General features: G+C 42.6%; 1 protein-coding gene across 1 annotated transcript; it reads right to left on the bottom strand.

Annotated features, from left to right (window-relative positions):
- Positions 1–1,119: 1,119 nt before the first annotated feature.
- On the bottom strand, positions 1,120–11,250 carry SDE2 (SDE2 telomere maintenance homolog). Its single transcript, XM_068940151.1, has 7 exons — positions 11,092–11,250; positions 10,436–10,553; positions 8,156–8,267; positions 7,428–7,597; positions 6,544–6,655; positions 5,496–5,901; positions 1,120–2,375 (listed from the first exon to the last, which is right to left on the bottom strand). Exons 1-7 carry the CDS (start codon positions 11,209–11,211, stop codon positions 2,160–2,162), a joined length of 1,254 nt encoding a protein of 417 aa, XP_068796252.1. The 5' UTR covers positions 11,212–11,250; the 3' UTR covers positions 1,120–2,159.
- Positions 11,251–16,695: the final 5,445 nt, after the last annotated feature.

The following is a 16,695-nucleotide window of genomic DNA, read 5'->3' as shown; positions in this document are numbered from 1 at the left end:
GGACTTTCGACTGAGTGCCCCCAAGATGTACATATTATAATATTTTGTACTCACAGAACCTTTTATTTAATCAGCGAAAATATGTTTGCAAATATGCAAATATTTCAAATCTGTTTTGCAGGTAGAAAAACTAAAGCACAAAAGTGTTTTTTCACTTGCCCCAGCATCAGCTGCTGCATGACCAAATGAATTCCGTACTTCCTAATTTCTACACCTTGCTTCAGTAACCCTTCACAGTCCCCTCCAAATTAGAACTTACTCAAAACAATGCTAGAAAAAGTGGCTCTTGGGTCTGCTAAGAGCTCCCAACCCTACAGGTCTCCCTGCAGGTCACTGAACTGCAGAGGGCCGCTGCCGCCCTGGGGCGCAGCGACACCTGGCGGCACGAGGCTCCTGTGCCCTCCCCCCCCCCCCACCCCACCCCGGTAACTTTCACAGGGATGAAAGTATACATCAGGATTGGTTACTTGGAAACTTTCAGGGGATAAACGTTTAGAGCAATAAATCTTCCAACCTCGTTTTCTAACAACGTATCTGGGAACACAACACCAAAGACCGAGACCGCTGCACCGCTGTGCAGTTTTCAGTTTGGCTGGATGACACAGGCTCTGTTAGGAGGATTTGTGACCAGAAGCGATAATCTCTCTCCAGTAGATCTAATGAGGAGCCATTCGTGACTTCAGCTTCCTCCGCATACATGCGAGGTGCAGAACAGGTCACACTGGTGATGGAAGTATAAAACTGTCAGATTAATCAGCATTTTGGAGCAGCTGCATGAACACAACTGTTTTAACAGCTTGCCTACAGAGTTTGTCAGGAATAAATCCTTGAGCTTTAAAGTTAATAGGCTCGCTCATTCCAAAACTAACTTCCAAGCATAAACAAATTCTAACAGAGAAGCAGAAAGGCTATAACTAAGACTGCAAAATCGAGTCATTGCTGACTGAAACATTAGATATAAACTGCTCATGTCAGAAACATTAAATACTATGCAAGTCAGCTGATGCCCTGGCACACATAGCTATTTCCTTTCAGTATTGCAGTTCCAAAAAACTTTACTGTTTGAGCCAAACTTTACTACAGACAAACTGCTGGCATCATGTCAGGACAGGACACGAGTAATTTTTAATTTTTCAAATGTTTATCCAAGAAAATCACATAAGCAGATCATATAACACTCTTCAGCACATGGTGGTAAAATCTGAAATCTGAGGCACTGAGTTAAACATTTTTAAAAAGCCCTCAAGAAAGGTGGGAGCTGCATCCACAGTCACGTGAGTGCACTGACCTTCCAGCACAGTCCGTACCACCTCACAGGATGGCTCCTGGCACCGAGGCTACAGACAGTGCTCCAGGACGAAGCACCACCGGTGTAGATATTCACGTCCTTGGGAGACTATTCCATTGCTTTTACCCTTGGAAAAAAAAAATTAAAACTACCCTATCCTATCCTAAACTTCCCTTTCAACTTTAGGTGATCATTTTGCATCTTATTAACTTCAGTAACCAACAAATGTTCTAATTTCTTGAGGACATGACTCTCTCCCTTCAGAGACGTTTCAAGAGCAGAATAAGAAAACTCCTTTATTTAACTTCTTATGAAAGAAATATTTACACCAATTAATAACTGTCATACTGATATCTGACGTCCCACAAAATTCACAAAACAGTGCATTTATTTATATTAACCTCATCCATACAAAAATGTTCTCTTCATATAAAGAGGCTTCAGCTTTTGAGCCTGGATCACGTGTTTGATGTTTGCCATTTGACAGTTGCAATTGTACTGACTGCAATAAACGTTAAAGAAGAGTCGATATAAAGCTAAGAAAGGATTGCTATTTTTCTTAAAATAGGTGATGACAGTGTCATACACTAATCTTCTGGAAAACAGTCAGGTTATTTCTTTCCTTCTACCTCTTGCATTAAGACTTGTTATAACCATTTCTAAAGCACATCAAAAGACAACAGTTTCACTCCTTTAATACTGAACGCATAGCTATCTATCTAGCAACTTACTCTGTTTTACATTAATCAAACTCCATTAAAACTAGAAACCAGAAACTATCTAGAGATGCCAAGGAATTCTTTCTAGGTGGCCGTACAGAATGACAGTAAAGAAAATGGAAAAGCACTCAGAAACAAAATCAATTTAAAATTCACTTTTTTTTCCCTTTAGAAGGCTTTGCAAATAAGGCAGGATCAATCTGGTCTCTAGGGAGACCTCTCACTGAAAAAAGTCTTGCTGCTCTTTCCTGTAAAGTTCCTCCACATTTCAGTCCTAAAGCCATCAGTTCCAACTTCAGTTTATCTAATCCCAGCACTTCCATTTCAGCAGCAGAGTTGAATGCCAGTAGGTCTATTGCTTCCATCTCCTGCAAAGAGGAAAAACATCCCATGACTACTATTCCTTTATTTTCTTCCTGAAAACGGGGCAGGGGATAAGGAAACAAAACAAACATAAAACACTTCATTTTACAGTAGACTTTTGAAAAGGATTATCTCAAAGGCCCAATTACTTCAGGTAATACAGCTGAGCAATGCTGCCATATATATTATGTTGGGTATTCTCATAATTAGGGATACCTTCGGCATCCAGGCAGAGTGGTATGCATGATGTACGAGCAAACTGAAGCTAGCTCAAGCACTGCTAGCAGCCTAACCATAAAATATGCAAATCTCAGCAGAGGTAATACACCCAAGAGCTGGCTGAATGCTTAGGTGTGCTTGTCTCCCAGCGTTTAGCTGTGCAGCTGCAATTCCACTCCTTGCAGTGCCTGTGCTGCCTATTTAGTTAAAGGCTTGCTCTAACAAGCTGCAGATGTCCTCAGGCCTGCAATGTACACTGCTCCCAAGAGAGAAGCCCTGGTCATTTCAAACGATACGAGCACAACTGGTCATTTTAAATGATATGAGCACAACCGAATGTTTTAAACTGTCTCAGCAGAATTAACACATTCTACTTCCAACACACAAATGAGAACAGAGTGAAATAAAGGACGTTAAGCGTCAGTATTTTAATCCTTCTCCTCTGAAGACAGAATAGTCAATACAGTTTTTATACTTAGAAAAGTTAAGTACTCCCAAGAAAACTGAATTAAAATTGAGAAGCTACCATCTCACCTAGCAGTTCAGTAGCTTAAGCTTGGTTCCCAGAGGCATGACAAAGCTATTGGCCCCTTTCTAATCAGGTGGGGACTATGACCACATATCCCTGAGCTGTAATAAAGAAAAGGGATGAACAGTTCTCATTTCTAAAGCAGTTGCACTGCAACGAAAAAAATGTATATCAAAGCATCCTCTTTTCAGTAAGGCTTTACAGAACAGCAAGTTCTTAATTTCACATCTCATCCTGACTCACAAAAAGGGAAGAAAACTGAATCTTAAGATGAAATTGATGTATTCACAGAATCATGCAGTAGTTGAAAGAGGATGTGACCTCTGGAGGTCATCTAGTCTTAAGCCGTTGCTCAAAGCTGGGTAAGCTAGAGCAGGTTGCTCAGGACCTTCCACAGTCCGTCCTTCAAGGACGATTCAGAACAGTGGAGTTTAGTAACACCCACTGAAAAGAATATAAGTCTAGGCCCACTCATTGGCTACTTAAGCATCTATTAGTCTTATGAAAGGTATCATGCTGGAGCTATCAACGGGACTGCAGAGCAAATAACACAAGCAGCGGGAATGAAACCACTCAGTTACGAGTTCAGCAAAAACAGTTATCGCTAACAGAATGAGAACCTTTGTCCTGCTAAGCATACCAAAAAAGATTGGTTACCTCATTATCCTAGTCCTACTCTTACAAAATCCATCAATGACTATTGTAAAAATATTTCCACCTGCAACAGCAATCTGCCACAGCATTGGTGGAGTTTCCTGTTCCAAAAATAAGACAGTCTTGCAAATACTGAGCAAAAGGTAAACGCTGGAGAATGGTAAACATCCAGTTTAAAATGTGCTAGGTCTAATAATACAGTAGACGACAAAGTTATAACCTCCCAGATTACATCCTTGATTTCGTCCCTCCCCTTTTAACTGTACTAAATTTCCCTTTCACTTATCTGAATTCAGTCATTAGCAGTGGCAACTGACAGAGACTTTCTGTTCAAGCTGTACAGAGGCAGAAAATCCAAGCACCTCTCTGGTCGGAAAACAAAGATATGCTTTGTTTTATGGTAAGAATAAGCTTGGATTCATTATCCCCCCAAAATCTAAGTAGTAATATTCAAGAAGGGGCAAGCAAGCACAAGTATTGGCAACTTTCGCTGTTAAAGATTATCTGGGCTTTCACCAGTTCAGTGGGAAGAGTTGCATTCTCTCCTGGCTGAGAGATTCAAAGCCTCTTCAACAACACAACAATCCCAGTCGCCAGCTACCCACCAATCAGTCACCAAAGAAGCAACCTCATGGTCAGTGCTGCTCATGGTATGGCTGAGGGAGCTCTGACATGAGCCCAGATCGACAGCAGAGATCACGGTATTGGAACAGTAGAGAAGTGCTTTCATCACTGACAGATGATTAATTTTAAATCTACTCTTCCACCATTCTTTGCAAACTCAGATGAAGTCTTTCACTTATATTAATCTTGTGCCTTTAGTGAAGAAGCTGCTGCTTTCAGACTTTCATGCTCAAATAAGAACTGAAGTTTGAGCTAGATTCGCAGGGTTCTCTAGGAACGAGATTAAATTCTTTTATACCTATAAGAAACTAAGACAGACTGATCATCTGATTGGTGTAGGGAGCTTCTACTTAGAACAACTTCTATTTTAAACAATGTGGTAAATGTGGTAAAACACTAAGATCAAATTATCTTATAAGTAAGTTTAGTGAAGTTGGACTGTGCTTAGTAACACAAATAAAAAAAAAAAAAAAAAAGGATAGAAGTCTTTCATACTACAGAAGGGATATTTACTCCCTTCCTCCGAAAGAGAGGATTTTGGACCCACAGTGTGTCTAACTATGCAATGCAGGAAAAAAAACAGAGGACCAAACATCTCAGAAAAGGCAGCACTAGATGGCAAAGAGCAACAGGACCTTAGTAGAAACTCGAGACTACTAAAATCTCGATCTGTGTGACAGACTTAAAGCTCTCCCTTAATCCAATCTATTTAGACTCTTTCAAGACTCTGCTACTACACTACAATTCAACTTTCTCTGTGGGGAAATAACAGGGGTCAGTGAAGACACTGCCAACTGAGAGCCCTCTTTGGCTGCAATTCCATTAACCAGCATATTCCTTTTTTTCTAAGTAGTGCCAATGCATATTCAGTTAAGGTATTTCCCCTTTTTAACCCCGGGATTTTATGAGCTCTGAATCACACTCTGGAGATTCTATTGACTGCTTAGGAAGACTATGATTCTAATTCAGGCACTTGTAGCTCATGCGTTCAAGTCAGATGACACAAATGCTGTCCCCCTTCTGTGGGGATAGAAAAAGTGACTGAATATAAGCAATGGAAGAAAAAGACACAGCATATTTTGTACTGCTTCCTGCTTACCGTGCTCTGTATCTGGTTTGTTTCCTGTGCCTTAGAAGAAACATTTTCTCGCTCTCCTTCTTTCAGAGCTTTGGTTGCTTCATTCTTTCCCTGGGCATCTTCTTTCCCGGTCTTTGCCATTTCACCATTTTCAGCACTTGGAATTTCAGTCTGCTCCCCTGCAATTGCCTCCCTTTGCAGATCTCTTCCAGTACCTTCCGGATGCTCCAGCGGTTTCTCAGCATTGGTAGCTGAACTATACTCTACTGAATCCACAGAGCTACTTGAACACTCATTTGAATTTTCAGCAGTTTCATTATATCTGCTGCTCGATGGACAACTTCCTCCAGATGCATGAGCAGAATCATCTTCACTGTCATCATCACATTCTGAACTGTCAGGATCATCCAATCCTTCCACTCCCAGCCTGGCACATGCAACGCATTAAAAAGTGAGAATGGATGAATATTTGTAAAAAAAAAAGCATCACTTCTCTTCCCAAACGTTGCTTCAGAGAGATGCACTGACCTACCCTACCAATTACTCAGGACAATTTACTCTACACTGTAAATGGAAAAACTGCTAATACTGAACAGGACCCAACACCCTCAAAAAACGGGTATCTTTTTCACAGCTTTCCCAGCAGAGAAGTGTGCAACACGTACTGCTACTCCAAACACTACTGGAATCACTAAGACTTTCCTTTCACATTACATTAGGTAAAAAAGGACAGGAAAAAATAAATCATTTCATATGCACTTTTTAAAGAATTCATTGTAAATTCAATTAGTCCATTAATGAAAGAAGGCCAAGTGAAGCTAAAGATTTTAACCATGTTAGAAGGGAAAAGACAAAGGGTGCCCATTTTTTTTGTAGGTTTGGTTTGTTTGCTCCAGCTGCGACAGAAGTAGTCAAACGCAGCAACGTTTACGTTCAGTTCTCCAATTTAATCGGTTCAATTTATTTATTGCTATTTAAGTCTGCATCTCAAATAAAGATATTGACTGCTTACTTACACATATCTAACCTATACCTCCTGTTCAATGCCTTATCAAGCCACAGGGCTTACCAAAAACATTTTCTTTTTCCAGATTTTGTTCCATTGTTTTCAGATTCATTTGGACGTTTCCGACTATCGCTGGTTCCCGGTGACACTACTTTGCTGGAAGTGGCCTGCAATCCTTCGGAACAAAGTTAATACATGATTCTTGTTTGTTGTAAATTCTACTTATTTTTCAATTTCACATTTAACTTAAAACTGTAACTTTGAGAACAAAAAAAAAAAAATCACTAGTGCTGCACATTAGTGGAGACTCAAATCTTCAAAATATGAACTCACTAGCAGCAAAAGCCTTCCTACACAGCTTTACTGAAGCACAGATTCAATCCTTTTAATCTTAAAATTTCATCTCAAAATTTAATTCCTGAACTGAACTCTCAGATTCTACGTCCCATTCAGCCTAAATTTTCACGATCAAGTTGCCAGCAAGGCAACAATCAGTGGCTAAACAAAATAAATACAGAGACCAATAAGTGACACAAGACATTTTCTATTTATAGTCAGGTTCTAGTTGTTATGCAAGATCTGTTTACATATTATCTTCTTCCAGAAAATGATGGCGTACAATTTTATTGCTGAACTAGCATCACTACTTCTGCAGAATTTTGCATTTAATGCGAGATACTAAAATCACAGTACAACGAAGCATCACTTTCACGCGTTACGCTGTTTGCTGCGATTTAATAACAGCAGTAGTAAAGAGAAAAAAGGAATTCATTTTACTGGAATTTAAAATTTCATTCAATTATTCCATTGAAACACTGCCTGTCAGCTGTGTTGTGTTTTTTTTTTTTTTTGGGGTGAAACTTTCATATTGGAGTGAGACTAAAGGGTTCTTAGTTTTCTTTATTTTTTGAGGGGGAAAAAAAGTAAGTGAAGTTAAACTTCATTACCTTTAAGCACTGAATCTTCTAGTCGTTCAGCCATCTCATGACACTGCTGCTGGTAGTCCGGATTTGTGAAAAAGTGCTTTGGCTCTGCAAGTTTCCGCTGCAGCCTTTCCAAGCGCCTCTGTTCTTTTCCTGCTTCCCGCTCTGCTTGCTGTTTCACCCATTCAGCCATCCTGCAGAAAGACAGATCCACGAAATTAAGAGGGCTTCCAACATTTAACCTAATGCTAGTTTGTTGCTTTGCAATTCTCGAATGCCTCCACCACCTGCTAGGATAGGAGAGAACCAGAAAAGAAGAAGAAGAAAACAACCCAGGGATTTTACCTCGTGAATATACAGAGATTCTACTACGGAGAAGAGAGTAAAGTTTCTTTTGGAAGACAGAAACAGCAGTAAGGTCACATTTCCCCGGTGTCATGGTTTCGTAGCTTTAGATAGAAGAATTGTAAGACTGTCAGACGAGAAATCTAAGAGATGCAGATCACACTGTCACAGGCAGACTGCAATACAACCACACCTATGTTGTGACAAAGGACAATTATAATAAAACAAGCAGGCGATATCTGCTAACTTCCAGTCTATCCATGCTTAAGAGTTCACTTTTGCTTCATTTAGCGTAAAGAATAACAGAATTTCATTGCTACAACAGCCTTCCATTTGACCTCTTTTGTTGATAGTGAGCTATAAGGTCAGTTTATTCTATAATGACAGTTTCTAAGAAAGTGCCTCACGCTTTTTCATGATTGACATCTCGAAGTCTCCTTCCACTGAGATCTCTGCAAGCCTCTCTATTCGTTGTCTTTTCAATCTGAGCACCAAGCGCTCGCAGCATAGATCCAAAACCTGACAAAAGAGTAATCAAGAATTAGCTAAACAGAAGCAAACGGAGAAATCTAGAAGGTAAACACAATTACACTCTTTCAAAGTAGCATTTAGGATCCTGACAGTCGGTCACAATGAGTTATTACACAAGGAAAAAAATTCATCACAGAATACTGTCTATCCAACACTTTTCTTTCCCACAGTGCAACTGAAACCAAAAGTAAGTTGAAAGTCACGTTAGAATTGTTTGTTGGGTCAAATGGTGAAACACCAAATAAAAAAGGCATCCAGCATTTACCTGTCATTTCATTTCTGCGCTCCTCATACCACGCCAGATGGCTTCTCGAGTTACTAGAACCTGTGTGGCGCTTCTGACGTTAGAAGCTATTCCTGGACTCCACCAGCATAATAGCTTGCTATCTTCTTCCTCTCAAGGTGGCATTTTTGGTCCCTCCCAATTTAGCCAGGATATGCCTCCCCCTTAGGCCCCTTTGATCTTGAAACTTAGAACTTAAACCCCCTTTTCACCTCTTAAAAAAAAAAAAAAAAGTTCAAGATGATGACGATGTACAACGTTATTCTGGAAAGCCCCCAAAACTAGATTTGAATACATTCCTCAGCCTGTAATTACTCAGAGGCAAGACTCTTAATTTCTGTCACTCAGTCTCTCTGCTTACTCTCCAAAATTAGAGAAAAGACACTTGCTTAACTACTTCAAAGAGAAAAACGTGCATTAATATTGACATCACCCTTAAAGCAATTTGAAAGTGCCAAGGGCTGCTCCTTATGACTGCAATGCAGATTTGTTCAGCTTCTAGTTAAAGTGCCCCAAAAGTACCTTTAGGGAGCATTACAAATATTTACCAATCCAGACAGTCTATTGCATGTCATGAGGCAGCAAAAGAACTTTGTTCAGCTAACAAAACCAATTACTGCCATAGGCGAACAGAATTTCTGTAGCTCATTAAACATTCCATTGAATTTTACATTTTGAAGACGATGAGGACCTAGCTGCTACATCTAGCTGAGAGTGCTCCCCAAAAAATCAACAGTAATGCTTTCAGTAAGGTCAGTATGCTTTCAGTAAGTTTCATCACAGGTGATGAACTGAACCTGATAACAAAATGCTCAGCTCTCTTATTAGCCTGCATGCTTTATAATCCTTTGAGATCATGAAATCAGTCTCAATATTTCTAACCTGTTTCTACTTCCCTGGTTTTATCAAGCTTTTTTAAGTTACAGAATCAAAACAATAAGAAAACTTAAGGAAACAGATGATATCATGAAATGGCCATTTTTAACTAACCTCAATGGCACGTCAGTAACACAAAGCGTATCACAGAATACGCATCTTGTGTCATCCCAGGATAACTGAAGCTGACAGATAATGTGAGAAGAAGCATACCAGATGCTCTGCTTTCAGGGCACTTAAAAACCATAGCAACAATATTTATTTTCAATTCTGCCTAAAACTATGAAAAAGGTAAAGCAAACTGCGATGGATTCCAAGGCCAAACTGCATGATTATTCAGCATTTTAGCTCAGTAGCTGGAAAACTCTGAGAACTGGATTTAAAAAGCAAAGCTTCATTGACTCTGTGCATTTACTCTGCTAAACCTGCTTCACCCATCATGTTCCATTTGACAGAATGCACGCTGTGATGACAACACACAGCTTGTGTAACACGGTTAAAATATTCTGACAACACAAGGAGACTGTTTTGGATTTAGTTTTTTAGTTCTTAGAATACTGACTTCCTGGCGTTTAGGTAATTTTTCAAATAAGAGGTTTTCACGACGAAACAAATTACGCCACGTATCTTACCCAAATTACAGGCTGTTTGTACCTGGAATATTTACCTAGCAACCTAAGGAGCTAGATACTTTTAAAGATAGCATGGGGACTCTGAAGTCACTTTGGTACATGTTAGAGACTTCTACTAGCAGAGCTGAGCTGACCAGGGATGCGAAGAACTGCCAGCACTAGTTGTCAGCTGAACTGCAAGATTCCTTGGTGACTTCTCAGCTTTACAAGCAGACCTTGGTTTTAACTCATAGACTTGATTCCACAGACACATACACTTACTGGAGTCCAGCTAACCTACTGGTACTGCTACTGTCCTTACAGTTTAAGGTATACGTTTTTTCAAACCAAGGCTGCAATCAACATGAAGCAGTAAAGCAACGAACCTCCTTTTCCACCACAAAGTCTTGGTTCCAGGCTATAAACAACTCCATGTTGCAGTGCATCTTCAGCATTAGCCAGTCGCCCATTACACTTCACATACAAACTTTCTTCAGGAATGTTCTGAAAACAACAAAATCTAGTCACGTCACTGACTGAAAATGAAACATGCCGACAAAACAAACAATCAGGGAATGGTTTCTCCCCTTCCCTTTTAAAGGAACAGAATGGAAATAAAACGCAAAAGACCTTAAAGCATAAACGTTCCTTATGCCACTGCGTTTTAATTCCTGTTCGTCACAGGGGTTAAACATATTTTAAATTAACCGGTAAGTTTTCACGTAACACCGTTTCCCGATGCAAGTTTACACTGAACGGTAAACGCAACATTAAAAAAAAAAAAAAAACGGACCGAAATGGGTTTAAGCTGACCTCTTTCACCATCACAAGACTCCCCCCCCCCCCATCAAAGCCTCCTGCCCAGCTACACTGAAGCGAGGGAGAGCAGCCCTGCCGCAGCCCGCAACGCGCAGCAGCCGCACACGCTCGGGCGACCCCGGCCTGGCGGGGAGGAGGACGGGCGCACACGGGGAGCCCCACGCGCAGCCGGTTCCCCCGCCGCCGCCGGTTCCCCCCACCCCGCGCCGCCGCCTCAACTCACCAGGGCCCGAGCGCGGGCGCGGAGGAGGCCGCGCACGGAGCGGCCGCCGCCGCCGTCCGGGGGGGGCAGCGGCAACGGCCGCGCCCGCGCCGCCAACGGGTCCCTCACCAGCAGCGCCATCGCCCCGCCCCTCCCGCCGCCAACGGCCGCGGCGCGTGCGCCGGTGACGCCACCAACGGCCGCGCGGTCAGGTGACGCGGAGGGGGCCGGCGGCGGGGGGAGGGGAGGGGAGGGGAGGGGCGGCGGCCATGTCCTGTCGGTGAAGTAACCGCAGGGGGCGGTTTGGGCCCTCGGCCTTGGGGGCCCCGGGGGACGGTGCCGCTCTAACACGTATCGGCCTGGGCAGCCTGCAGCGCTGCGGGGACTTTTTGTGCCGCCTCTGTGGAGGGCAGAGGCAGCGCGCCGGGGCTGCGGGCGCCCTCGCCCTGCTCTGCGGTTTTCCTGCCTCCTTGACAGTGTGGCACGAGTACCGGTGATGTGGCAAGGGGGGCGGGGGGGGGGGAGACGCAGCGGAAACGTGCAGCTGCTCGTTGCCCTGTCAGCTATGGTGGCAAGTTTCACGTAAAAACCTTGAGAGCGAGGGAGCCTGTCCCTGCGACTTCCTGTCCTGCTTAATCCCGCAGGCGTTCGGCGTAGGTTGGGGAGAGGCGACTTGATTCAGGAGCATAGCTGCATAGCATTGTTTTTAAATTCGGAGGGAAAGCGGGGTGGGAGCAGCAGGCCACGCTCAGCTCTTCGTGACACGTAGCGATTCCCCCTAAGTGGGAGATTCAAGGAGCGGTTGCGAGGAAACGTGCACCTCTCGCTCTCCAGGAAAGGATCCATAACCAGGGTATGATGGAGATCCAGACAGCGTAGCTGCCACGTTCTTCTGTCATTTCAAATCCCTTTCATGTCTTCAGCGACCATCCGGCTAGAGGATTTTTGGAGGTAGGGTGCGACCAGTTCTCTCCCGTTGGAACTGTCCCAAACGCTGGCGAAGAGCTGGTTCGGCTTGGCAGCCTCCCTGCTGTCTTGACCATTGGGACAGGGTTAATCTCCCGCTTTCCTCTTAAAAGTCGTTAAGTATTTCATAAAGCAGGGCCTCACACGTTCTGATTGAGGACAGTGCCCTTGCAAAAGTGAATGCAGCCGGAAGAGCTAGAGCTTTTCTCTAGATAAAAACGCGCACGAATTTGGCCTGAGAGCAAAGTGACTGAAATTGGATTGTGGACAAAGTATTTACAAAATAAAAGATGGCCTATTAGTCTCATACATAAGTGTGATTATGATGGCTCAAGGAAGTCACAGTAAAGCCTAGAACAAGTCTGAAAAATGAGATGTGCATTTGTGATTTGAGCCTTGCGTATTTGCTCTTTGCTAGCACTGACACTGAAGTTAAGAGCTGAACACAACCAGTAAATAGAGCGAGTCAGCTAGGGAAATTTTTCAGTGCAATATACCCTTCAAATTATTTCCAAATAATGGGATTACCTGAAATGACTTTCTGTTAATGAGCAAAACTAAGGGGATAGTCACTGGGTTGACAACACCGGCCTGTGGAAACGAGCACATGTTGCTTTGCTGTGTCCGTACCCATCCCCTACGCGTGTCCTGTGCAAAAGGAGGGGAGAAGCATGTCTGTGCTCTGGGGGCAGGGGGCGGAAGAGCCCCCCCACGGCAGGAGGCCCCAGCAGCGGGGGCGGAGGAGGTAGGGCCGGCTGGGGGGCCCAGCTCTGCTCCGCTCCGCTCGGCCAGGCCCTCCTGCGGTAGCAGGATGTCAGGCGGCGAGGGCACCCGGTCTCCAGGGGCACCAGGCAGGGTCGGCTTATCTGGTGCTTGCTGGTGGAGTAATCTGCCATCTCTGCCCCCCAAAATGGGCACACCTCGGGACTGACAGGGGGCGTCGTTGAGTGGGGGAGCACCCAGGCCCTAAATACCCTCTTTTCTGAAGTGAGATAGGTCGAGAGGACAGCCTGGGACTAACTTCAGGGCCTGAGTATCGACATTGCTTTGAAGAAGCAAAGTGGTATTTATGGCTGAAGTTCTGTGCCGCGGCCGGCCCACCATTTTTACTGGTATGACAGCGAGCGGTGCTTGGCAGGCCTGTGTGAACGCAGGCCAAGCAGATACGTAGCTCTTGACCGGAGAGCAGTGTAAGTAGATGTGCTAAAAAAGGAGAAAGCTGGGAAGCTGGGAGGCGGAGAGGTCATATGACTTCCAAGTGGGGACTTTACACAGAAATGTAAACAAATTAGTAATTAATTAAGGGGATCTCCCCACGCATTTTTCCTGACCAGCTAACACATCAAACTACCCTTGCTTCTTGTATTAGTTTTAGCTAAAAACGTTTTTACAAAATACTTTCACCCAGTCTAGACAATCCCTTACTGTCTGCATTTCTATAGCAAGTTGATATTTCTGAATTAAGTGTCATGTTGCTACAGTGCAACCATTCAAACCTGATGTCTGTGTAGCTGGAAGGGCTGTGGTTATTTTGTGCTGGATCAGACCCAATTTCAGGCTACATTATATTTGAAGTCACATGGTAGTGCTTGTTTCGTTTATAATCCCGTGCTTTATCTTTGGAATGGCACTTTATGCTGAGTTCCCCTGGATTTGGGATATTTTTGTTCATGTGTAGTATAAGATTTAAATCCAATTGCCAATATATGAGCTATCCACATTATATGTATACACACACGAATAACTATTTTCTTAGATCTGAGGGATTTCAGTTACATTCCAAGGGCATGATTCATTTCCTTCTCTGAAACTCCAGCTATTGGCATTGAGGGTGTGGAGCTTGCCAGTACAGGCTGAGGAATAGGCGGAGTTGTCCAGGAAGGAGCTGGGCCACAGGACTGTCCAGTAGATGTGCTGAATCAGTGTAACTGATCATTTGATCCACTTCTCTTCTGACTGTTTCAAACTACTCATATCTATCTGGACTGACGAATTCAAGGCCCTGGTGTGCTCCGACTGAATTATAATTCCCCGCAAAGACTGCCTTAGCTAACACAGCTGCCATCACAGGCAGAAGAGGACCAAAAAAGGGGACCCGCTGCACCCAGCGAGGAGGTCTGGTCAATGAACCCTGCCTGCAGCTGTCATTCAGGGCTCTTGGACCTCTCAGTTCTGCCTAGAGGTAAATGCTGTAAGTCTGATACACCAGCGAGCATTAGAACCGACAATAATAGAGTCACACTGATACAAACTTTCAAACTCTTGGAAGGAAGATCAGGCCCTGTATAGATCATAGGTTGTCACTATACAAATAATTTTGGTCTATTAGTGCCATGCAGTCTCTCCAGTTCTGGGTGGCTATAGCTAGGCAACGTGTGCCGAGCCTTGCGCATAGTCAGGGTACGAGCAAGTGATGTCTAATCGGCAGAGGAGTGGTAGTTCTCTGTCCACTTGGTCGTACAGCAGTGCTGGATAGATGGTCCACATTCTCATGATTTATGCAATGCCATTTAGCTAGTGCCCCATTGAAGCCAGTGGGAGAGCTGAGCAAGTGTTTCCCTATCTCATGTTCTTGATCATACTTCTGTTCCTAGAACTCATCAAAAACCTATTGCTTCTCCCCCACCCCCCGAAAAGGTCTAAATAAGTCACAAAAGCTGTTACTGTAATATCCATTTTGAAATGTATTGTATTAGAAATGTTATTCTCTTGATGAAACAATGATCACTCTCTGATTCTACGGTGATGTTTTAGACTTAATTAATAAATCATGCTTACCACTTTTCATTTAGAAAGGATTTTACAGACATAATTAATTAAACCTGACAGTATCCTTATGGGATAAGTAAGTATTCCAACTTTTTAAATAGTGAACTCAGACAAATTGGTTATCTTACTTTCTCAAGCCAGTGGAAAGACTTTTAAATTAGAATTTCAAACTTCCTTCTATGTTGACGTGTACTTAAGAGATGAGACTATCCATCCTTGTCTTATTTCATTTTGATACCCATACCTGTGATGCCCAAATTATTGGGTGTGGTTCTGTGGCCTATAATATACAGCGTGCTAGAGTAGGCTCTTTTTTTTACTTAAAATGTATTACTCCATTTAACATGAAATGGAGTTTTTTTCAATATCTGTCTGGAGCCATCAGCTATGTAATCCTCATGCCATTCATTCCTTCATTCACCCTTACTATTTCCTCTAGTATTTTCCATTTTAGTAGTAGCAATAGTACTTCATAATGCTTGGTAAGGACCTCAGTCAAGACTAGGGTCACGTTATGCAAGGCTCTTGTCCAGAAGGAAGGTGCAAGACACTCATTGGCCTTTGACTTGTAATTCACACGCGGAAGATGTCTGCGGGAGGGAAGAACACAAAGATGTTGTTTGCAAGGTACCCAAATGGATGAAGGATGGGTCAGAAGATGTTCTAATAAGAATTCAGTTTGTTTCTCGCTTCCAAAAGTGTTCCTGGACGTAATAAGGAGAAAGGATACCATTTAAAAAAACGAAACTGATGTACATTCTTTTTACAATATTCTAAATGTGCAGAGACCTTAACAAAGGTAAATTTTGCGCACTGAAGTAATTTCAAGAATTTGAAAACATATCTTTTAAGAATGAGTTTTCTATTTGCTAAACAACTGGTCAAGTACTACAGTATATATGGCTCAGCTGAATATCCCGATATATTTTCTTCTACATGTTAATGGTATCCCAAAGATACCATTGCAGATGGTATATTTGCAAGCTTTAAATCTGTTACACACTTTCATATTACTTTTGCGTGGAGGATCAGGATAGCATGAAAAGAAACCTTTGCGTGTGCGCTCTCAGGACAATAACTAAGGTGCTGTATGATGTGAGGGAACAGTTTTCACTCCAGATACTACGACATCATGCCATTTGACAAAAATGTAATAACTGTAATGAATCTAAGTTGATATCTGCAAAGGCAGCTTCCTGCCAAATGTCAGTAGTCATCTGCTGCAGTTTCTATGTCATCGGCACAATGGGGAGAGACAATGTGTTATAATACCTGATACTGGGTTGGGAACAGTTGGTGGGGAGACGCAAATATTACATACCTTTGTTTTAATGCAATAACTACTGTTAAATCTACTCAGCACCTCACAGTGAGTGCCTAGATATCAATCTTTTAACAAAACTGTGGTGAATAACTATATTTTATTGTTCTTGTACACCGTGGTAAGTAGTAATGCAGATATTTTGACATAATCTAGATTTTAAAATAACTGTAAAACGTTTTGCCCTCATATTACCTTTTCATGTGTAATATCTTTGTCTCCATCCTCTCAAAGGATGCGTAAACCTTAAGCTCTTTCAGGGAAGGAACATCTACTGCTCTCTGCATATACTGAATATGAGGAACTAAGGTCCCTTTGTTTTCAACATAGATATTATCACCATCAGCATTGCTCGTATTGTTAATAACAGTGACATCTGGCAACAATATTTTGAAGTGAACTGCTTAATTAGACACCTAAGTAATACCCAGAAGTTAATACTTCTCTGCTAGTCAGGTTCTAGGATTTCCTTAACTTTGGGTTTCCTCTTATATGCTAGTCTTCTTAGTGCTTAGGTTTGGCTCTTCTGATTAATTTAAACTGACTATGGCTGGAGAGCAGCGAATGGG

This window comes from Struthio camelus, chromosome 3 (assembly GCF_040807025.1).
Source record: "Struthio camelus isolate bStrCam1 chromosome 3, bStrCam1.hap1, whole genome shotgun sequence".
Classification (NCBI taxonomy): domain Eukaryota; kingdom Metazoa; phylum Chordata; class Aves; order Struthioniformes; family Struthionidae; genus Struthio; species Struthio camelus.
Note: the sequence above shows the minus strand (reverse complement) of the source record. Positions and strands in the feature narration are given on the sequence as shown.

Excerpts from the sequence above, each read along its gene's own strand:
- SDE2 (XM_068940151.1), bottom strand. The coding sequence starts at position 11,211 with ATGGCGCTGCTGGTGAGGGACCCGTTGGCGGCGCGGGCGCGGCCGTTG. Across the intron at positions 6,656-7,427 it reads AGAAGATTCAGTGCTTAAAG|GATTGCAGGCCACTTCCAGC; the intron begins GTAATGAAGTTT and ends TTTGTTCCGAAG. Across the intron at positions 2,376-5,495 it reads CAAACCAGATACAGAGCACG|GAGATGGAAGCAATAGACCT; the intron begins GTAAGCAGGAAG and ends TCCTCTTTGCAG.